Below are 23,961 nucleotides of genomic sequence, written 5' to 3'. Positions count from 1 at the left end.
CTTAACTTTCTGACCAAAATCTTTTCATAAATTTTCACTGCCTTAGAATGAAATCTAAATGTCTTAGAATGGCATATATGGCCTTTCTTGATCAAATCCTTGCCTACCTTTATAGACTTACTCCTGCTTCTGCCTGACCGGCTCTAGTCATAGGGAACCATGGGCACTTCCTGAAAGTTGATTAATCTTGCTTTCTCATGCTCCTACATCTCCTTTTTGAGTGCTCTTTTCTTCTTCCTCTACATGACTAATTCCTGTATGTTCTTTAAGACTCAGTTCGAATATTTCCTGTTCTAGGAAATTTAGAATTATTAGTGATTTATGTAGGATTTATTGGTAGGGACCTGGGCACGAGTGGTTGCCGGGTTGGGGTAGGCAGGTTGGGGATACCAGAGCTGGGAAGCTAGCAACTAAGAACCCCATTATGGGGAGGTGGGAAGGACACAGGAGACAGGGCGTGTGTGAGCTAAGACTCTAATCCCCTGGTACACACTCCATTGTTCCATAAAACTTCACTTATAAAATATAAATTCAAAGATAAAATTATTAAGAATTTTAAGAGAGCAACCAAAGAGCATTAGCAATAATCACGCCTTGGATAAACCTCATTGGCTACGATACTGCCACTACGCAAAGCTCCAAAGAGCATTAAATCCCAAGCACAGGGTGTTTCTGAATGCCGGGCCCTGTGTGACTATACTGGTCATAAGTCCATGAAACCAGCCCTGTATATAAGTCTGTTTATTCAGCATTGGCTATAATAGCAAAGGGTAATAAACCAAATTATTCATTAATAAGTGATTAAACAAACTATGGTCCAACCACACAGTAAGAAAATCATGTAGCCAGTAAAAAATAAGACAGATCTATAGATACTAACACAGATAGCTGTCCAATGCACAAAGATGGTTATAGAATATTATGTATGTCATGATCCCATTAAAATAGTAAATATATATTTAATATATATTAGGCCTATATGTACACTTAGAAACACCTGTCTGAACTGTAGTAAAATCTGTTGGCTTCATTTCATTGAAGAACAAAAAGACCATGGAAAATAATCTTCTTGACTACTCATTAAAATTCTTTTTACCTTTTCCTTTAATTCTTACCATCACTGCTAGGCTCTTCAGCCGGGGACACTGAGTCCATATACTCTAGGACTCCCTTTGTGATCTCAACCACCTGAAGTCTCCTGACCCTTACTAGGTCCGTATCTTTCAATCCTTCCTCCAATTGTTTGACCGCCTCTTTTCCAGGCAGGGAAGTCAGAACAGTAATCTGGAAATAAATCCAAGAATCAATGTGTCTACTTTCTCTAATGTACAGAGTGAAGAACATAGCAGGTTAGATTGGGAGGATAGACACAGCAAAGTCTGTGGCAGTGGCTATTGTTTTTGAAGCAAAGAAGAAGATTTCATGGTAACTTACAAATCAAATTTCATTTGACAGATTCTGGTGGGAGAGATCTGGTGGGATAAATCATCACAGGACCCTTCCAAACAGGTGAGGCCTACCCCAGAAAGTGACCAGTGAGAAAACAACCCTGTGTTTTAGTTTTTTAAGATTGCTTGAAGCACTGATAGCATCTCTCATGCTCAAAATACTTTGATTTTACAAGGCAACAAAGGAAACAGAATCCTTAAATTCCACTAAGTGTGTACTAAATATCAGAGGGCCTCTGTGCTTTTTTCTCATGGTGGTACTTCCACATAGATTTCTCTCCTTGTTCAACCTGGATACAGGGTGAGCTGTTTCTTTTGCTTTCTTAACTCTAAAATGTACTCACTCTTGATCAATATATCTAACCTGAAAGAATATTGAGGTGTTTGTGTATAATCTGAATATTTTATTTCACCTGAATGAATATGCTGTATGTTTTCATTAGTAGTTTTGTCTTGCATTTGAAAATCTGGAAGGCAAATATTAAATATATGCAATTCTTTTTTGTACTTGGACATTTTTTTTGGTGCTTGGAATTTTTTTTTTTTTTAGAGAGAAAGAGTGAGGGAGCATGTGTGTGCACATGGAGGGGGGGTGCAAAGGGAGACGGAGAAAGAATCTTAAACAGGCTCCACCACCAGCATGGAGCCCGACACAGGGTTTGATCTCATAATCTTGAGATCATGACCTGAGCTGAAATCAAGAGTCAGACACTTAACTGACTGAGCCACCCAAGTGCTCCAATGCTTGGCCATTTTTGATTAATGAAGAAGGATGCAGATAAAAGCACAGTTATTTTTAAAAATGCATCTGTTTGATGCATGCAGTTGAATGTGTTTTAACTCAGTCACTCATGCACCCAGTGGAGTACCCAGACATGACTTACTTATATTTTTTAAGATTGTCTTGATCACTAGAATTTTAGCCATCTTTAAATTGGCACATTTGCTGAGTCCAAGAAAATTTACTCAATTTGATACCAAGATTTGATTAAGAACAAATATAAATTCCTGCCCAAGAAATATAAATACAGCAGTAATCTAGGCAGTTTAACAATTACTTTACAAGTTCCAAAAATCCAGAGGCAGATGGCATATTCAGACTTTATTTTGATTTCAGTTTTTCAGTATAATTCACTTCAGCCCATAGTTTTAGCATTTCTCTCTATGCCAGCTCTGTATTAAGAATTGCACAGGCTGGGCGCCTGGGTGGCTCAGATGGTTAAGCATCTGCCTTCGGCTCAGGTCATGATCCCAGGGTCCTGGGATCGAGTCCCACATCGGGCTCTCTGCTCCTTGGGAGCCTGCTTCTCCCTCTGCTTCTCTCTCTCTCTCTCTCCCTCTCTCTCCCTCTGTCTCTCATGAATAAATAAATAAAATCTTAAAAAAAAAAAGAATTGCACAGGCTATAGGAAAAAGGGAACATATCTCTTGCCGGCAGGGAGATGAAAATCTAGCCTTGAAAATTACCATCAAAGTGTATGAAACAAAGAACAATATAAGGGTGATAAATAATGAAGCATCTAGATGGCCTGAATGGGCTTAGAGTCCTAAGACCAGTATCTCTTACCTCCAGGGAAGTGTAGCTCAGAGAAGTGCCTGTGGTCACATGTCTGCTGTACTGTTTGAACTGCTGGAGCCCATCCTGTACTGCCAGGTGCAGACAAAGGCCGGGTGGTCTGAAACAGCCTTCTCTCTGGAACATGCGGAGTTCTGAGATGCAGGCCTGCAGCCTAGCAAAGTTCCCTTTCACTTGCTGCAGAGAAAAATGAACCAAAGATCTTTAGTGACCCGGGTTCCAGATTAATGGACAGTCTAACTTCATTATCAATTACTCCTCGGGGGTCCCTTCCCTTCCTGAAGATTTGTTTACTTGACCAACATCTACTCGATGCCTACTATGCTCTAGGCACTGCACTAAAATCTTCCCTATACCAGAAGAAAGAAAATTTGCAGCCAAAGGGCTTTGGTTATGTGGACTTACCAGAAACAGGAAGGGAAGTGTTTGAACTCATTCACTCACCCAAAGGGAAGTCCAGTTGTGACTGCTGAGTTTTCCTTTGAGGTGGTCTGCAAACTGGAGGCCTAGCAGGGTCACTCTTAAATATTATCTTCATTTCTTAGTCAGTCTAGGTACTGGAAGCCTCTCTACTTCCCAGAAATGAGCATTTTGATGTGGTTGATCATTTCAGAACTGATAAGGTCCTACCCACTCTACTCCTCAGGATCACTTCAGTAAAGAAGAGATGCTTGGCTTAGTCTGCAGTCAGCTCAAGGATCCAATACGTAAACCTCTTGGTTCTATCTCATCTCCCTTTATAAAAAGTTGCTATCAGGAAGTAATTAATCTAATCTGATTCTGTATCAATGTTACCTCTCCTAAGGATGTATACATTTTGAATAAATGTGGAATGAAAATATGTGACACTATTTGAATTCTAAGCATCAACAGCAGATGGGGGTTGGGTGGGGAGGAATTATATTTGGGATGAGGAAACCACCCTGACAAAGAGCAGAACTGAGCAATATATGCAAAATACACATAAAATTCATGAGCATGAGCTGCAATACTGCCAGGGTACTTAAGTCAACACCTGCCCCACTCAATTCCACAGCTCCTTACTTTGCTAACATGCTCCTCTCCCTGAATTTCTGGGAAAATCACAAAAAATAGGATGTAATTCTTACACAAAGATAATTTGTAATTTAGATGGGAAGATAAGAAACCTACTCAAAAAAGAAATGAGAACAAATGAGACAATACATATAGGCTAGTGGCCTTCAAAAATTTCTTTTCATATACCCCCTAAAGGAATCTGAAGACTGACACACTTATTTATTTCAAGTTTTTATTTAAATTCCAGTTAGTTAACATACAGTGTAATATTAATTTCAGGAGCAGAATTTAGTGATTCATCATTTACATAAAACACCTGGTGCTCATCACAAGTGCCCTCCTTAATCCCCATCACCCATTTAACCCTCCCCCATCTCCTCTCCAGCAATCCTGTTTGTTCTTTATAGTCAAGAGTTTGTTTTATGGTTTGCTCCTCTCCCCACATTATCTGTTTTGTTTCTTAAATTCCACATATGAGTGAAATCATATGGTATTCCTCTTTCTCTGACTGACTTATTTTGCTTAGCATAATACTCTCTAACTCCACCCACATCCTTGCAAATGGCAAGATTTCATTCTTTTTTATGGCTAATATTCCATTGGGTATATATATATGTATATTTTATTACTGTATATCCATATATATATATATATATATATATATCACATCTTCTTTATCCATTCATCAGTTGATGGACCTTTGGGCTCTTTCCATAATTTGGCTATTGTTGATAATGCTGCTATAAACACCAGGGTGCATGTGTCCCTTTGAATCTGTATTTTTGTATCCTTTGGGTAAATACTTAGTAGTGCAATTGCTGGATCATAGGGTATTTCTATTTTTAACTTTTTGAGGAACCTCCATACTGTTCTCTAGAGTGGCTACACTATTTTGCATTCCCTCCAACAATGCAAGAGGGTTCATCTTTCTCCACATCTTCACCAAAACCTGTTGTTTCCTTTGTTAATTTTACCCATTCTGACTGCTGTGAGGAGATATCTCATTGTAGTTTTGATTTGTATTTATCTGATGATGAGTGATGTTCCTGTGTCTGTTAGCTATCTGGTTGTCTTTGGAAAAATGTCTATTCACGTCTTCAGCCTATTTCCTAACTGGATTCTTTGTGTTTTTGGGTATTCAGTTATGAGTTCTTTATATATTTTGGATCCTAATCCTTTCTCAGATATGTCATTTGCAAATATCTTCTCCCATTCCAAAGGTTGCCTTTTAGTTTTGTTGATTGTTTCCTTCACTGTGCAGAGGGTTTGTTTTTTTTTTTTATCTTGATGAAGTCCCAATAGTTCATTTTGCTTTTGTTTCCATTGCCTCGGGAAACATATCCAGTAAGAAGCTGCTATGGTCAATGTCAAAGAGGTTACTCCCTGTGTTCTCCTCCAGGATTTTGATGGTTTCTTGTCTGACATTTAGGTCTTTAATCCATTTTTTTTAAGTAGGCTCCATGCCCAGCTTGGGGCTCAACTCAGGGCCCAAACTCACAACCTCGAGAGCAAGACCCAAGCTGAGATCAAGAGTCGGATGCCCAGTCCGGGCACCCCAGTCTTTAATCCATTTTGAATTTATTTTTGTGTATGGTATAAGAAAGTGGTCCAGTCCATTCTTTTGCATGTTGCTGTCCAGTTTCCCCAACACCATTTATTGAAGAGACTGTCTTTTTCCATTGGATATTCTTTCCCGCTTTGTCGAGGATTAATTGCCCATATATTTATGGGTTCATTTCTGGGCTTTCTATGCTGTTCCATTGATCTGTGCAAGTACCATACTGTCTTAATCACTACAGCTTTGTAATACAACTTGAAGTTCAGAAAGGTGATGCCTCTGAGAAAGGGACAGGTGGGGCTAGGTAGGGAGAAATAGGTAAGGGGGCTATGCAATCAGGCTCACAGAGATTCCAAAAATGTGGAGGTATGAGGAAACCAGAGATAAGGGAACACTCCAGGATACCCTGCCCTAGGTGTTCAAAGGGGAAGTCTTATTTATGACAGTCTCTTGTGGTCAACAGAAAATAACCAGACCCTAAAAAGAAGTAAGCCATTAAAGATGTTATCACTAGTCCTTAATCAATAGTGCTGCCAGTAGAGAAGTCAAAAAGATTTAAGTTCCCTGGTTAGCTTTCTATAAAAGACCAACCCTAAAAGCCCTCAGTGGCAACCCTGTCGGGATCCCTTTCACTCCTGAGAGCTTTTTCTGTATCCTTAATGAAATTCTATTGCTTTACTCACTTCTTTTGTCTGTGAGATTCATTCTCCGATTCCGTGAGACAAGAACCTAGCTCTCCCACTTTACCTCCAACTTTGCTTTTCTTTTTCAAGATTGTTTTGGCTATTCGGGGTTCTATACAAATTTTAAGATGGTTTGTTCTAGCTCTGTGAAAAATGCTGGTGGTATTTTGATAAGGGTTGCATTCAATGTGTAGATTGCTTTGGGTAATATAGACATTTTAACAATATTTGTTCTTCCAGGGTGCCTGGGTGGCTCAGTTGGTTAAGTGTCTGCCTTCAGCTCAGGTCATGATGCTGGAGTCCCAGGATCGAGCCCTGCATCAGGCTCCTTGCTCAGTGGGGAATCTGCTTCTGCCTCTGCCCCTCACCCCATTTGTGCTCTCTCCCTCTCACTCTCTCTCTCAAATAAATAAATAAAATCTTTTAAAAAAAGTTTTTGTTCTTACAGTCCATGAGCATGGAATATCTTTCCATTTCTTTGTGTTGTTTTCAATTTCTTTCTTCAGTGTTTTAAAGTTTTCAGAGTACATACATTTTACCTCTTTGGTTAGGTTTATTCTTAGGTATCTTATGGGTTTTGCTGCAACTGTAAATGGGATTGATTCCTTGACTTCTCTTTCTGCTGTTTCATTATTGGTATATAGAAATGCAACAGATTTCTGTATATTGATTTTGTATCCTGAGACTTTACTGAATTCGTGTATCAGTTCTAGCAGTTTTTTGGTGGAGTCTTTCGGATTTTCTGTATAGAGTATCATGTCATCTGCAAATAGTGAAAGCTTGACTTCTTCCTTGCCAATTGGGATGACTTTTATTTCTTTTGTTGTCTGATTGCTGAGGCTAGGGCTTCCAGTACTATGTTAAATAACAGGGGTGAGAGTGGACATCCCTGTCTTGTTCTGACCATAAAGGAAAATATCTCAGTTTTTCCCCACTGAGGATATTAGCTGTAGATTTTTCGTACATGGCCTTTATAATGTTGAGGTTTGTTCCCTCTAACCCTACTTTGATTTTTTTTTTATCATGAATGGATGTTGTATTTTGTCAAATGCTTTTTCTGCATCTTTTGAAAGGATCATATGGTTCTTATCCTTTCTTTTATTAATATGGTGTATCACATTGGTTGATTTGCAAATATTGAACTGCCCCTGCAGTCCAAGAATAAATTCCACTTGATTGTGGTGAATGATTCTTTCAATGTACGGTTGGATTCTATTTGCTAGTATTTTATTGAGAATTTCTGCATCCATGTTCATCAGGTCTATTGACCTGTAGTTCTCTTTCTTAGTGGAGTCTTTGTCTGGTCTTGGTATCAGGGTAATGCTGGCCTCATAGAATATTCTGATTTTGGAAGTTTTCTTTCCATTTCTATTTTTTGGAATAGTTTGAAAAGAATAGGTATTAAATTTCTTTCAAATGTTTGGTAGAACTCCCCTGGGAAGCCATCTGGTCCTGGACTTCTGTTTGTTGGGAGATTTTTGATTACTATTTCAATTTCTTTGCTGGTTATGGTCTGTTCAAGTTTTCTATTTCTTCCTGTTTCAGTTTTGGTAGTTTATATGTTTCTAGGAATTTGTCCATTTCTTCCAAGTTGTCCAATTTGTTGGCATACAATTTTTCATAATATTCTCTTACAATTGTTTGTATTTCTGTGGTGTTGGTTATTTCTCCTCTCTCATTTGTGATTTTATTTGGGTCCTTTCTCTTTTCTTTTTGATAAGTCTGGCTAAGGGTTTCTCAATTTTATTAATTTTTGCAAAGAACTAGCTCCTGGATTCATTGATCTGTCCTACTGTTTTCCTAGCTTCTATATCATTTATTTCTGCTCTAATCTTTATTATTCTCCTTCCCTTTGCTCTCCTTTTCCTCTTTCCTGCTTGCTGAAACACAACCATAAGAATAGCCAACTTGGCCTACAAAATAGCTGTGCTGCAGATGGTAGTAAGATGATGGAGCAATGAGCCAGGAGGAGCATGATTCCTTATTGATTATGGAATTGCCACACTAGCCCTAGATTTCCTACAATTATTTGAGAGAGAAACAAACTTACATCTTATTTAAGCCACCTTTATTTTGGGGTTTCTATGACTCACAGCTGAACCTAATCTTAACTGATTCAATGCTATTAAAAAAATTCCTCAACTTTCTTTTTGGTAGTGTTTTAGGAGGAACCAACAGTAAAAGTGTGTTTCCAACAGTCAACTTTCCAATAATCAAAAGACTATACTTTTCTGCATTTAAGTTTTCTAAAATGAAAACATATTTTTTAAAATCAGAAAACGCATTTCTATTTTGAAAACTGAAAAAGCTTAACTTATCTCCTGTAATTAAAATTAAAAAAATAGGATGACCTCTGATGTCTCTGCCAGGAGGTTACAATAACCTTTAGGAAAAGGAAGTGATCTTCTAACAAGGTTTGAAAATATTGCCTATGTGAGTATTGGAAAATTCTGCCAAATGCAATGGTTTTGGAAATATTGGAAATTAATCTGTTCTTTCTTACATTAATCAAATAATAGGGCCACTTCCTGCTTGAGAACACTCCTGGTTGATAACCTCCTGTAGCAAGAGGCCATGCGCCCAATTCATCTAAAAAATTACATCATTCAGAAACAAGCTAAACAGAAAGTAGTTTACATAATATATAACTATGTATTATATCCCTTGAAAATGGTATCTGATCTCTCAGGTACTCATTTGATTCTGGAAGTGATTTTAAAATGCAGGCTTTGCAGAAACATTAATTGCCTAGAATGTGAAGAGCTCGTATATCTTGGCCGGGAAACAATTTCTGTATATCAAAGGTTGATGACTGATGATTGCTACAGAAAGTATTATATTCTTAGCTTTTTTTCCTCATGAATTGCCGAGGCAACATTCCATACAGCAACAGTGTAAATAGTTCAGACTTGAGTTCCAAATCTAAAAGGTGGGGTCAGGGACCTATAGGGAGCTGTTAGATAAAGAGGGAGAAAATAGGTGGTAGGAAGATGAGGCCTGGTGTCTCTCAGCTGGAGTTGTGCCATTACCGGCAATCTGCAATCTGAGCAGTCAAATGTCATTAACTTCTCCTCCCCCTTCCCTGGATGGAAAGTTTGGGATTTCCATTGTGGAAGATTCAAATGTGCTTTAGGAAGTGGCTGAGTTGAAATGTAGCCCAGTGAATCAGGTACTGAAGTTGCCGACAACGTTGTTTGGAGTTATTATCTATTATATCACAAACTCAAGTTCTTTGTCTTAGATATCTGGGTGGGTTTCAAGGTGCAGAGTGGAGACCCTGATTCAGTTATATTGGCTTTGCACAGAGAGGTGGAAGTTGGGATGAGTGGGTAAGGACTGATGAACCCTCACTGCATTTCTTTCAGCTTTTTTTTTGTAGACTAGTGGTACAAATATGCCTAGAGGATGCTCTCTTCCTAGGTCTAGTACCAGTGTGTTCTTCTTGCTTTCGGCAGTTTAGGACAACTCAGATTGATGTCTCATTGGGAATCAAATGAAAAAATTAGAACATAGTTTAGGTCATTGATTTTCAAAAATCTTTTTATCAGTAGAAACTTTTATAAAAAATTAAAAATTTATGTAGAATCTCCATATATAAATTGCATTTTATTAGCACAAATATATTTTCAATATTTTGTTTTTATTTATTTTCAATATATAATACATGCACATGATTCAAAATTTAAAGGTTGTAAAATTATATGTGGAAAAAAAATCACCTTTCCACTCATTCTTCAGCTAACCAGTGGTTTCCCGGAGGCAATCTATATTGGTAGCTTGTTGGATATCTTCCCAGAAATTTTTTCTTTACATGAAAGAAAATATAAAAGATAAATTTGTTCTTCTTGCCAAAATAAGAGAGACTATGATAGTCTTTTATATCTTGATTTTATTGCATAATGTACTTGGGCAATCATTTCATTCAATAGCTAAAAAGTGTCTTAATTTTTTTAAAAGATTTTTTATTTATTTGAGAGAAAGAGAGAGCACACAAGCCAGGGAGAGGGGCAGAGGGAGAGAGAGAAGCAGGCTCCCCATCGAGCAGGGAGCCTGATGTGGGGCTCAATCCCAGGACCCTGGGATCATGATCTGAGCCGAAGGCAGATGCTTAACCGATTGAGCCACCTAGGTGCCCCAAAAGTGTCTTAATTTTTACAGCTACAGAGTATTCCATTAATGGATGACACATAATTTTATTTAACCAATTCCCTATTGACTGACATTAGATTGCTTTCAATCTTTTGATACTGCAAATAGTGCTGAAATGATAATACTTATGTCATTTTTCCACATATGAAAATACATCTGTAGGATATGTTCCTAAAAGGAGACTTGCTAGGTCAAAGGGTATGTAAATTGTGATACTGTCACCAAATTGCCCACCATAGAAATTGTGTTAATTTATACACCCATAAATGGCATGTAAGTGTGCCGATTTCTTTAAAACCTCATGAACAGTATGTTATTAAAAAAAAAAAACTTTGGTAACCCTACAGGTGAAAAATAGCACCTTAATGTACTTTAAGTTTTCATTTCTTTTATAAGTGAGATTGAACATATTTTGACACATTGAAGGGTCATTTATATTTCTTTTTCTGAAAACTATGTATGTAATTTCTCATTTCCTATTGGAGTATTGTCTTTACCTTATTATGTCACTTTTTTTCTTTTTTGCCAAGCACAGATTTTCTATTTTTATACAGCTGTATTTATTAATCTTTTATTTTTGGAATTTTGGCTTTTGTGTTATGGTTAGAAAAGCCTTTCTTACTCTGATATTTTCCCCCATGCTCTGTGAGCTAATTATCAACTTACTGCCTCTAGGATCCAATTCACCTTTCAATATATGTCTACAATAATGGACAGAATCCCTTTCAACCTTTCTCCTTTATATGGACCACAATGTTAAGCATTTGAGTAGAGAGCACTGGAGGAACACTGCAGGAGGAAGATGCTTTCTTGCTGAAAGCAATGGGGTATGAGAACATCTGATAGTGCTCCACACTAGCAGATAGTGCCCCAAACTAGCGGGCCCTTGATTTTACAGACTGAATGTTTATATTCCCTTAAAATTCACATAAGTTAGGCCCTAACTCCTAATGTGGTAGCATTTAAGTGAGGCCTTTGAGAGGTAATTAGGTTTAGATGAGGTCATGAGGATGCAGTCTATGGCGACCTTCTAAGAAGAGGAAGGACACCAGAGCTCTCTCTCTCTCTTCACATACATGCACTGAGGAAAGGCCATCTGAGCACAGAGCAAGAAATCTACTGTCTGCAAGCCAGAAGAGGGCTCTCACAGGACCTGGCCAATGCTTGCACCCTGATTTCGAACTTCTAGTCTCCCAAACTTTGAGAAAATAAATGTGTATTGTTTAAGCCATCTAGTTTATAGAATTTTGTTGTTATGAGAGCCTGAGCTAACTAAGACACTGCAACCTCTTAGCCTTGGCTTGGTGATCACCTTTCAGCAGGTCTCTTGACACAGACACTGCCTGCTTCAGGTCTCCTGCCTGCAGTAATGCCTCACTCCCTCTGTTCACCTCAGAGGTTTATCTCCTGTGGCCCTCCCAGTGATGCTGCAATTTCCACCTGGATACTGTCTGCTCCAGGCCTCCTGTCCACATTGGTATCTCCACTCTACACACTTATGCTCCAGTCACTGATTAGAGCTCACCTACACCTGGAAGACTGCATCCTGCTTTTCCAGTAACCATGGACCAGCTCTGGCTTGGGATAACCAGTGAACTTCTTTGTATCCAGTCAGCTGCAACTGTACTTTCTCCAACTGGTCCTGAACTCCAGCCTTGGGAAAGGAGTCCACTTTTCAAGTTTGTCCTTCCTGGAGATCACTACCTCAGCCCTAAGGTACCATAAAAAGTTCTCATATCTTACAGTTGCTTTATTATTTATCATAGTTGAACATGTTAAACGATGTTAAAATTCTCCATATAAACTTCCCTCGTTTAAATCACTGTGTGGTTTCTCTTCTTCTGATTGGACTAAAACTGATACAGTCTCTTCTCCTACATATATAGTTTCAATTTTTACATTTAAAACTTTGATCTATTTGGACTTTATACTGATGTAATCAGTGAGTATGGATCTAACTTACTTTTTCCCTACATGGCTATCCAGTTGACCCAAGCATTTACTGGATAAATTTTTTCCAATAAATTTTATTATATTTTTAATTTTTTCTACTTTTATTTATTTTTATTTTTTACTTATTTATTTTTTAAAGATTTTATTTATTTGACAGAGAGACACAGCAAGAGAGGGAACACAAGCTCGGAGAGTGAGAGAGGGAGAAGCAGGTCTTCCGCCGAGCAGGGAGCCCAATGCGGGGCTTGAACCCAGGACCCTGGGATCATGACCTGAGCCGAAGGCAGACGCTCAACGACTGAGCCACCCAGGCGCCCTTACATTTATTTATTTTTAGTAATCTCTACACCCAACATGGGGCTCAAACTCACAACCCTGACATCTAGAGTCCCGTGGTCTTCTGACTGAGCCAGCCAGATGCCCCTTCAATTAACTTTAATTAATTAAAATTATATATTATAAATTAATTTATTAATTTATTTAAGAGAGGGAGAGAGAGAGGTGGGGAGGGGCAGCAGGAGAGCAGAGAAAGAATCTTAAGCATGTTCCATCCCCAGCACGGAGCCTGATGGGGGCTCAATCTCAAAACTCTGAGATTATGACCTGAGCGGAAATCAAGAGTCAGATGCTTAACTGATTGAGACACCCAGGCGCCTCCCCCACTCCAATTAATGTTAAATACCATCTTTATTATATACTAAATTCTCCCATATATCTAGGTCTATTTCTGGACCTTAAATTATATTCCATTGCCCTATCTTTTCAATCTCCAGTATCACACTTGAATATGTTTAATATTTAATAGTTCCTAGCTATATATATATATATATATATATATATATATTTTTTTTTTTTTTTTTTTGCTTCTAACTTGAACTTTGTCATTAGGATGTCCAGTTTTCCTGTTGGAAATTTTATCAGGAATTCCATTATATTTACAGATTAATTTAGAGATAATGGACATCTTTCTGGTCTGAATCTTCCCCAAAACTAATGACTTTTAATTTGTGCAAGTCTTCTTTTGTGTTTCTCAATAGTATTTTAATTCATATAAGTCTTGCACATATATTATTAATTTCAATCTTAAGTATCTGATAATTTTGGTTATTATATGAGATCTTTTCTGCCACTTTAACTTCAAACTTGTTGTTTGGGATATATGAAGGGTATTAATATCTGTATTAGTTCTTGTACCAGATTATTGTCATGAGTTCTTCCATTGTTTGAAATAATTTTCTAGTTTATTCTTTTGGACATCATTAATTTGCAGATAACAATCATTTTATCTCCTTTTTTCCTACTTTTATATTCTAATTTATTTCCCTTGTGCAATTGCATCAGTGAAAATCTCCAGAATACTTGTAAATAATAGTGATGATAACACAGGAATATATTTAGTGTCTTTTCATTAAGTATGATTTGATTCTTGAGCTGTCATAAACATATATTGTGCTCAGGGATAGTTACCTATACCTATTTTATTAAAATTTTTTAAAAAACAAGACTGGATGTTGCATTTTATTAAATGCTTTTTTTCCAGTATTTATGGTAATGAACATGATATTTTTTTTAGATATATTAATACAATAAACTGTACTAATGTGTTCCCTAATATTGTACCTTTTTTTTTTATTCCTGGTATACGATCTTTCTAAATATAAGCTGGGGGTGTCTAGGTGGCTCAGTCAGTTAAACTCCAACTCTTGATTTCGGCTCAGGTCATGATCTCAGGGTTGTGGGATGGATCCCTCTGTCAGGCTCTGTGCTCAGCCGGGAGTCTGTTTGAGATTCTCTCTCTCCCTTTAGATCTGCCTCCCTGCCCCTGCTCTCTCTCTCTCTCAAATAAATAAATAAATCTTAAAAAAAAAATATATATATATATATATAAGCTGGATTCTATTGCCTGTACTTTATTTGGGATTTTGAATAGAAATTCGTGAGACTTGCTATAGTTTTTCTTTTTGTGCAGTATTTGTTGGGTTTTAGTATCAATATTATGTCATCTTCATAAAAAGGATTTGGAAGGTTTTTTTTTTTCTTTCTGTGGTATGAAACATTTAAAAAACATAGTAATGATCTGTTCTTCGAAAGTTTAGTATTATTCCCCTGTAAAATCATTTGGTTTCAGTACTTTATTTTGGGGGAAGGTAGCTCTTTGGCAATTTTATTTGTTTTATGGAAAATGTGAGTTTAGATTTTTCTATCTCTTCTGAATTTAATTTTGGTAATTATATTTGCATGGAGAATTATGTGGTTATTTCCCCTTTATCTTATTTTGTGTATAGGCATCTTCTCCTTCTGCCCTTCTCCTCAAACTAAGTTTACAAATGATTTTATCTGTCTCTCACACTCCCCCCAAGGAACAAACTTGGTTTTATTAATTTGTTCCACAATTTTCTATTTTCATATTCATTATTTTTTGTTTTTATCTTTATTATTTCCTTCCTTCAGCTCTCCTTAGGTTTGTTTTGTCTTTTGTTCTTAAGTTGCATGCTTCATTTATTTTCAGTTTTTCTTGTTTACTAATACAATTTAAAATAAATTAATATAGTTTAAAGATATGATTTTTCCTTTTAACATTGTATTTTTTATAACCCATAGGTTCTGATATGTAGTATTTTATTATTATTACTTCCTACACATATTGCAATTTTAGTTTGGATTTTCCTCTTGACTCCAAATTTATTTAACAGTTAAAAATTTCCATTAGGTAGATACTTTTTTTCCTCTGGTTTTGTCATTTATTTCTAGTTTTATTGCAGGGTGTTCAGAAAATGTTGACTGAACTATTTGTACTTTCGGAATTCACTAAAGTTTTGAGTTTGTGGCTTTGTAACTGACTTTTGTGAATATTCCATGAGCACTTATGGAGGGCGGATATTTCATACATACATATGATCATATTTCTCTTAAAAATGTTGATGCTAGGGCACCTGGGTGGCTCAGATGGTTAAGCGTCTGCCTTTGGCTCAGGTCATGATCCCAGGGTCCGGGGATCGAGTCCCTGCTAGGCAGGGAGCCTGCTTCTCCCTCTGCCTCTGCCTCTCTCTCTCTCTTTCATGAATAAATAAATAAAACATATAAAAAATGTTGATGCTATGTTATTTGGTACGTAAGTACTCAAAACTGATATAGTTTCTATAGCTTCCCCCCTCCAACAAATCTTCTGTACTGAATATTGTCCATATGTATCCATATTCTCTACTCTTTTCTGCTTTGTGTCTAGCATTAAAGTGACATTCTTAGTGTCTAGCATTAAAGTGACATTCTTAGTGTCATTTAATGCTTTTTGCTCCAAATTCAACCTTGTCTGATATTAAGATCATGTTCTTTTTTTGGGGGGGGGAGGTTCATTTGCCTAGTCCTTTGCCTTTTCTTTTATTGTCAACCTTTCTGAATAACTTTGTTGCAGCTGTATCTTTTTAACACAGCAGAGTTTTTAATAGGCGAGTTTAGCACACATATTTATTGATATGACAGATATATTTGTTTTTATAGTAACATATACTCTATTTTCATAGCCTTTTTTTTTTTAGATTTTATTTACTTGACAGAGAGAGAGAGAGCTCACAAACAGGGGGAATGGCAGGCAGAGGGAGAGGAGAAGCCGACTCCCCGACAAGCAGGGAGCCTGATACAGGGCTCAATCCCAGGGTCCCACTATCATGACCTGAGCCAAAGGCAGAGGCTTAACTGACTGAGCCATCCAGGCGCCCCTCATAGCTTTTTCTTTTTCTTTTTTTTAAATTTTATTTCTTTACTTGAGAGAGGAAGAGAGAGAGCGAGAGCAAGCATGTGCACAGGCAGGAGCGGGGTGGGGGGCAGAAAGAGAGAGGGAGAAGAGACTACGCACTGAGCAGGCAGCCCGACACCCCAGGTCCTCCATCCCAGGACCGTAGGATCATATCATGACCTGAGCTGAAGGTAGATCTATTTTCATAGCTTTTGAAAAATCACTATGCTGTATAACTTCTTGTTCTATATAAGCTTTTGCTGTCATAATTAGAAAGGTTTGTATTTGTTTTAGTGTTTATAACTACATGTTTATATAATTTGCTTAAGTTATTTCTTTAGTACTATCCATTAATGAACAATAACAAAAACCTTCACTATAAACAATGACAGAATTTGAATTTTTCCTTTTCTTACTCTTCCCCTCTTTCTACTGTAATACTCAACTATAGTTTATTATATTATCTTTACTAGAATTTACTTTTATACTTTTTAATGTAATATATCCCTATTATTTGTCACTTTCAAATAATTTCATTTGAATGTCAGCTATTAAGGATGAGGAAGTAAATGTTATAGCCAAATTAGATCACTATTCGTCCTAAAATTCCACTGTATGTCATATATGATTTAAATAATACCTTTGTTCTCATGAAAAGGTAAAAGAATTGGTAAGATATTAACTGTAAGGGAATTCTTCTGAAATTCTGCTTTGAGAAGAGATTAATCATTTTGGTCAGATTTATTTATATTAAGGGCACAATGGATATAAAAGGAATTCTAATATTTTAATTATGATTCCTCTGTCATTATTCCTTATGAAAAGCTCAAGGTTATACTCAGAAATGAAATACTCAGAAATTAAATATGAAGAGATATATTGAGGTATTCATCTTGGGCAAGATTTCCTACCCGATATCATTCACCATTATATTGAGCTAACTTTGCAGACAGAAAATGTTAGATACTTATATAGGTTAGAAACAGTGATTTAAGATAACATTTTTCCTTAAACAAAGATTGGGTTGTTCTATACATAAGGTAATGGCATTGTTCCAGTAATTTTCTTGAGCTTTTAAATAGGATGAACTTACTGTTCTTTTGGAAGGATTTTTGGTTTGCAATTTTTCCTGAGTTACAAGTCAGTGGTTTTTAGTCTAGAAATGTTTGCCTTTCCCAATAGAATGATTAAGGGATCAAGGGAGTTATCTAGGGCTAAATGTACTGAGGAGTGCCTGAGGCATTTTACATAGCCACTTGAGAAAAGGAAAAAAAAAATCCTTTAACTTTTGGTACATGAGCTCATCTCAAAAAGCCTCCTATGCTGGATATCTTCCATTTGCCCTTCTAGATCACTCTCTACTTTTCCCTACCCCTATTGCCTGACAGAAGATAGAAAAAGCCAAATGTGATCATGGGACAGACATGCACAAGGAAAATAGCACAACAGAGGAACATACCTGCCACATGGCTGCAAACATCATTATCATTTTCATTGTGTCCTCAGTGTACTAGTAGGGTATATATAATCACAGATTATATACAGTGAGAACGATACATTTTGTTTATCCATTCACCAGTTAATAGACATTTTAACTATTTCCAGTTGGTGGCTATTATGAATAATGCTGCTGTGAACATTCATGTAAATGTATTAGTGTGGACATGTTTTCATTTCAGTTGGTTAGATTTCTGGGGATGGAATTGTTGGGTTACATGGAAGGTGTATATTTAACTTTTTAAGAATTTGACAAACTATTTTCCAAAGTGGTTGTATCATTTTACCTTCCTGTTAGCAATGAATGAGTGTTACAGTTTCTTCCCATTGTCACCAACACTTGGTATTGCCTGTCAATATTGCCTTTTTCATTGTAGCCATTCTAGTGAGTGTGTAAAATCACCTTTGTTTTTCTTTAGATTTTATTTTGAAATAATTATAGATCCACAGAAACTTGCAAAATTGTAGAGAGGTCCTGTGTACCCTTCACTCAGTGAAGGGTGGTTTCTTCCAGTGGTTACATCTTATATAACTACAGCTCAATTTTAAAACCAAGAAAATGACCTTGCTACAATGTTTGCATTGAGCTCTATACCTATACCATATTACCACACCTGTGGATTCACATCTTGCTAGAGGTTTGTCAGTATTATTGATCATTTTGAAGAATCAGCTTTTTGTTTCACCAAACTTCCTTTTAACTGTTTTTAATTTTATTCATTTATACTTTTTATTATTTCCTACCTTGAGCTTGCTCTGGGTTTATTTTGTTCCTCCTTTTCTAGTTTCCTGAGGTGGGATCTTATATTACTGATTTTGAATTATATATTTCCATTTCTAATGTAAGCATTTAGTGCTATAAATGTCCCTCTCAGCACTGCTTTAGGTGGATTCCACAAATTTTGACATGTAGTATTTAAATGTTCATGCAATTCAATATATTTTAAAAAATTCCCTTGCCATTTCTTCTTTGATCCATGAGTTATCTGGAAATGTATTGTTTAGTTTCCAAGTGTTTGGAGATTTTACAGTTATGTTTCTGTTATTGATTTCTAGTTTGACTCTATTGTGGTCAGAGAACAAATTGTGTATAACTTCAATTCTTTCAAATTTGTTGAAGTTTGTTTTATGGCCCAGAATATGGTCTATTTTGATAAGTGTTCCATGGGTACTTGAAAAGATTGTGTATTCTGTTCTTGTTGAGTGGAATATACTATAAATGTGGATTAGATGCTATTGGCTAATATTTTTCCACATACTTGTAGTAGATTTTCTTTCTAGTTGTTCTATCAATTGTCAAGAGGACATCTGAAGTCTCCAGCTATAATTGTGGATTTGTCTATTTCTTCTTCCAGTTTTATCAGTTTTTGCTTCACAAATTTCACAGCTCTTTTGTTCAGTTTGTACACATGTAAGATTGCTATGTCTTCTTGGTTTGACTCTTTTATCATCTTTTAATATTCCTTTCTGTACCTGATATTCTTTGCTCTGAAGTCTACTTTATTTGATATATTAATATAGCCACTTCTGCTTTGTTTTGGTTAATGTATCAGGGTATATCTTTTTCCATCCTCATACTTTCCAACCTACTTCTGTTGTGTTTGAAGTTAGTTTCTTATAGATAGTATATATAGTTGGGTAATTTTCCCCCACTCTACCAACCTATTTCTTCTAATTGATAAACTTAGACCATTTTCATTTAATGTAATTATTGGTATGTCAGCCTGCCAATTTATTTATTGTTTTCTGTTGTTCCCTCAGTTTTTTTGTTTCTGTTTTCTTTTACCTATCTGACTGTGGGTTACTTAAAATTTTTAAAGATTTTTTTAGAATTCTGTTTTGATTTATCTGTAGTGTTTGAGTGTCTTTGTATTGATCTTTAAGTGGTTGCTCTAAGTGTTACATTATATACATAATTTATGTAGAAGGTCTCTTTTCTTTTCCCTGTTTATAATGCAATTATTTTAAACATTTCCCCTATATACATTAACAGCCACATCAGATATTGTTACAAGTTTTGCTTTAGCTGTCAAATATATAATTTAGGAAACTCAATAGAAAGTCTATTATATTTATCTATATTTTATTCTTTCCATTGTTCTTTCTTCCTTCTGGATATTCCAAGATTCTTTCTTTTATAATTTCCTTTCTGTTTCAAGAACTTCCCTTACCATTCTGTTAAGGTAGGTCTGCTGATGACAAATTCTCTTAGTTTTCTTTTATCTAAGAATATCTTTATTTCTGATTCATTCCTTAAGGATATTTTCACTGGATACAGAGTTCTGTGTTATGGGTTCTTTTCTTTTAGCATTTGAAAAACGTGAATATGTGATACTACCTCTGGCCTCCATGGTTTCTGATGAAAAAAGCTATTGTCACTTGATTGTTTTTCCTTTCTAGGTAAGATGGCAGTGCTCTGCTTTCAAGAGTTTGCCTTTAATTTTTAGACGTTTGATTATGATGTGTCTTAGAACAGATTTATTTGCATTTAACCTGTTTGGGGCTCACCAGCCTCTTGAATCTTTTAAGTTTATAACTTTTTACAAATTTGGGAAATTTTCAGTGATTATTTCTTTCAATATTTTTTTCAGCCCCATCCTTCTGCCCCTTTCCTCTTGAACTCTGATGACACAAAGGTTAGATCTTCTGTTATAGTCTTACAAGTCCTTGTGGGTTTGTTCATTTTTCAAAGTCTATTTTCTCTCTGTTACTCAGATCAGGGAATTTCTATTCTATCTTCATGTTCACTGATTCCTTTCTCTCTTCTCTCCATTCTGCTGTTGAGGCCATCCATTGAAGATTTTTGTTTTTAAAATTTTGGTTACTGTATTTTTCAGTTCTAAAATATCTATTTGGGGGCACCTGGGTGGCTCAGTCAATTAAGCATCTGCCCTCGGCTCAGGTCATGATCCTGGAGACCTGTGATGGAGCCCCTTGTTGGGCTCCCTGCTCCTCTGCCCCTCCCCTTCCTCCTTCTTCTCTTTCTCTAATAAATAAATAAAATCTTAAAAAAAACAAAAATAAAATGTCTATTTGGCTCTTCTTTACACTTCTTTTTCTTTGGTGGGACTTTCTATTTTTCCATCTTCCAAGCATGTTCATAACTGCTTGTTGAAAGATTTTTACGGTGGTTGCTTCAAAGTCTTTTTCAGATAATTCCAATATCTGTGTCATCTCAGGGTTGGTGTCTGTTGTCTTCTCATTCAAGTTGAGATTTTCCTGGTTTTCTTTTTTTTTAAGATTTTATTTATTTATTTGACAGAGAGACTGAGATAGTACAAGGAGGGGGAGGGGCAGGCAGAGGGAGAGGGAGAAGCAGGCACCCCTCCAGTTCTTGATATAACAAGTGACTTTTTATTGTATTCTGGACATTTTGGGTATTATAGGACTCTGGATCTTATTTAAATCTTCTGTTTTTTCCTTTTTTTTTTTTTTAAAGATTTTATTTATTAGAGAGAGTGAGAGAGAGAGAGCACATGAGAGGGGGGAGGGTCAGAGGGAGAAGCAGACTCCCTGCTGAGCAGGGAGCCTGATGTGGGACTCGATCCCAGGATTCCAGGATCATGACCTGAGCTGAAGGCAGTCGCTTAACCAACTGAGCCACCCAGGCGCCCTAAATCTTCTGCTTTAGCAGGCCTCCCCTGATACTGTGCTAATGGGGTAAGTGAGCCAGGTTGGGTGTGAATCTGGCTTCTGATTCTGAGCCCAGAAGAGAGGGTGCCTTGTTACTTCTGGGTGGGAGTGGAAGTTCAGGCTTTCTACATGGTTCCCACTGACACCCTGGGATGGGGGAAACTTCATTACTGTCAGATGGGCATAGAAGTCCTGGCTTTCCACTAGGCCTGCACTGACATCACCCTGCCTTGGAGGTAAAGAGGTACCTCATGTAGGCCACTTTTGGGCAAAAGACTTGAGCAATGGAATGTAGAGCAAGGCAAAAGGGCCCACTGTGACCCCAACCCCTGGCTGAATACAGGCAGGCCTATCAGGAGACCCACCTCAAAATATCCATAGGCCCTAACTGACCAATGGGCTACTTACAACTAGGCACAATTACCAAAAAAGGGAAAATTTCTTACGTCCCCATACCTCCTCACCTTCCTGCTTTAAGTATAGTCCCAGTCACTGCCTCCTTGCAGACAGTCTCTCCTTTGCTGTACTGCTCCCTGCTCCCTTGTGGATATATTCAATAAACTTCTATCTCCTTTTTTCTGCCTTGGGTGAATCCTTGCACTGCCCCATGTCCACTTCCACCGCATCAGTTTGCTCCACATTTGGGGGCCCCCATCCGATTGAGAGAGACATCACACCTTACTGCAGCTCCCACAGGGCCTCCACTCTGTCTCCTCAGACACCATCTCCACAGGGAGGGGCAGAGATACCCTGTTAATGTTGGGTGGGTGGGTGGGAGTTCAGGCTCTGTTGTCGTTCCCATAGACCCTAGGGGGAGGAGGTCTTATTCCCACTAGGTAGGGATAAAAGTTGTGATTTTCCACTAGGCCTTCTCTGACTATTCCAGCAGCAAAGCTACCTCAGGAAAGGATGCACTAGAACCTCTGAAGTCTTTCCCATCCCTGTGATTCTAAACTTTATATAAGTGAAGATTTGCATTTCTTTGAGGAGGAGGAGAGACAGTTGTCTATGTGTGAAAAACTTCATAAAAGCACTGCCCTGGCCCAGCATTTGCTTTCTGAAATCTTAGGGGGTTTTTCACCTGAGTCCTACAGGGAACTGTAGAGAAAATATTTTCATGTGTCTTCACAGTTAGGCTTTCTGATCAAAAAAAGCTAGAACCTTGGTTAAAGGACAAGTATTGGAAATTAAAGGGTGATTTACTAGCCAGAGACCTCTGAAGACACTTAGACTTGTTTCCCTGTATTTGCATTTCAGAGAGGGATGAAAGGAGTCAGTTGCTTACATTCCAAAGGACTGTAAATGCTAAGGTTTCTCTCCATCTCAGGAGTGGAGCGGGGCAAGATGTGACCTATTTACACTCTCAGATTAATAATTTTGGAGTTCCTCTTCTGCTGTGGCGTATAAGTACTTATAAGTACACCACAGTATAAGCTGTGGTGTCTCTCTCGATCAGATGGGACCTCCAAATGTGGGGCGATGATCAGGTGGAAGCCAGTATGAGGCAGAACAAAGGAGAGAGAAGTTTATTAAATACATCCGAAGGAAGCAGTGGGCAGGACAGCAAAGGAGAGACTGCCTGCAAGGAGGCAGTGAGTGGGGCTGTACTTAAAGTGGGAAGGTGAGCATGTATGGGGATGAATGGAATTTTCCCCGTTTTGGTAACTGTGCTTGGTCATAAGTAGTCCATTGGTCAGTTAGGGTTTATGGATATTTTGAGGTGGGTTGTCTGATGGGCTGGTCTGTTTTCAGTCAGGTGGTGGATGTGTGCCCTTCTGCCTTTATCAACTTTCCATTGCTCAAGTCTGTTGCCTAAAAAGCGGCCTCTACATAAACCCCTCATGTGCAGGGTGACATCTGGCTCTCCTTGTGTTGCCTGTGGGGTATTGGGTATGAGGAATGGGCACAGTTATTGCTGTAAGTAAGACTAACTGTGATCTCTGCTCCAGAATCCTATTTGTTTTCAGGGTAAAATGATCAAATAGAGATATACTCACCACAAAGGGAAGGATGCACTCGTGCTGATTTTGTACCACATATAAGCTGAAGAGGGACATGCGGCTAGGGCCCATCAAGCTGCAGGCTAGAGAGAAAAAGTTCTGCAGAGCCTCACAGAGGTTGGAGCAGATGTCAGCCCAGGATGGTAGAGCAGTTTGCACAATGAGAAGCCTTGGAGGTTGCTGGTAAATCTGCGTGGGAGTGGAGGGTCCTTTACCAGTGTTTCGCCCATGATACATGGTAACCAGACCAGAGGTAGAACTGTAGACACTACCTGGATATTCTATATACCTACAGGGAAGGAAAGAGAAGTCACTGGCTTTCATAAAACTGAATTATGCTTGGTTGAAATGATGAACACAGGCCTAGAGGACTAAGTCCAGAAAGGAGTCAGACTGGGTACTAACTCAAGTTGCTCTAGGCTATCCCATCTTAACAGTTCCCAAGGGACCTAGATGTTTACCTGTAATGCAAGGCTGAGAGTGCTTACAGATGCTGAGTGGAACTAAACAAAAAGACACAAAGACCAAATTTCAGTCTTAAAGTAAGCTATCTGCTCCCATAAACTTTATTTCTTTATCAGCATTTATTGTATTGTATTTTATAATTTGTTTCTATGACTGCCTCCCCAATACACTGTGAGTTTCCCAAGGCTGGAGAACTTGTCAACTTTATCTGTCAGTGTTTAGCACAGT

General features: G+C 37.5%; 1 protein-coding gene and 1 pseudogene across 2 annotated transcripts in view; both read right to left on the bottom strand.

The window, feature by feature from the left end:
- The window catches only part of M1AP (meiosis 1 associated protein), a 65,172-nt gene extending 41,667 nt beyond the window's left edge, over window positions 1–23,505 (bottom strand). For both annotated transcript variants that reach the window (XM_088026443.1, XM_028116088.2), the window contains exons 1-3: window positions 23,266–23,505; window positions 3,016–3,201; window positions 1,116–1,284 (exon numbers count right to left, since the gene is read on the bottom strand). In XM_088026443.1, the coding sequence (XP_087882569.1) occupies window positions 1,116–1,284; window positions 3,016–3,201; window positions 23,266–23,505 (595 nt within the window). The remainder of the gene's footprint in view (window positions 1–1,115; window positions 1,285–3,015; window positions 3,202–23,265) is intronic.
- LOC114219001 (U4 spliceosomal RNA) lies at window positions 512–638 on the bottom strand (annotated as a pseudogene).
- Window positions 23,506–23,961: the final 456 nt, after the last annotated feature.

Source organism: Eumetopias jubatus, unplaced genomic scaffold (genome assembly GCF_037043125.1).
Source record: "Eumetopias jubatus isolate StellerSeaLion01/CBP00866 unplaced genomic scaffold, mEumJub1_p1.0 scaffold_9, whole genome shotgun sequence".
Lineage (NCBI taxonomy): Eukaryota > Metazoa > Chordata > Mammalia > Carnivora > Otariidae > Eumetopias > Eumetopias jubatus.
The sequence above is the reverse complement of the archived record's forward strand: the minus strand, read 5'-3'. Positions and strand labels throughout refer to the sequence as shown.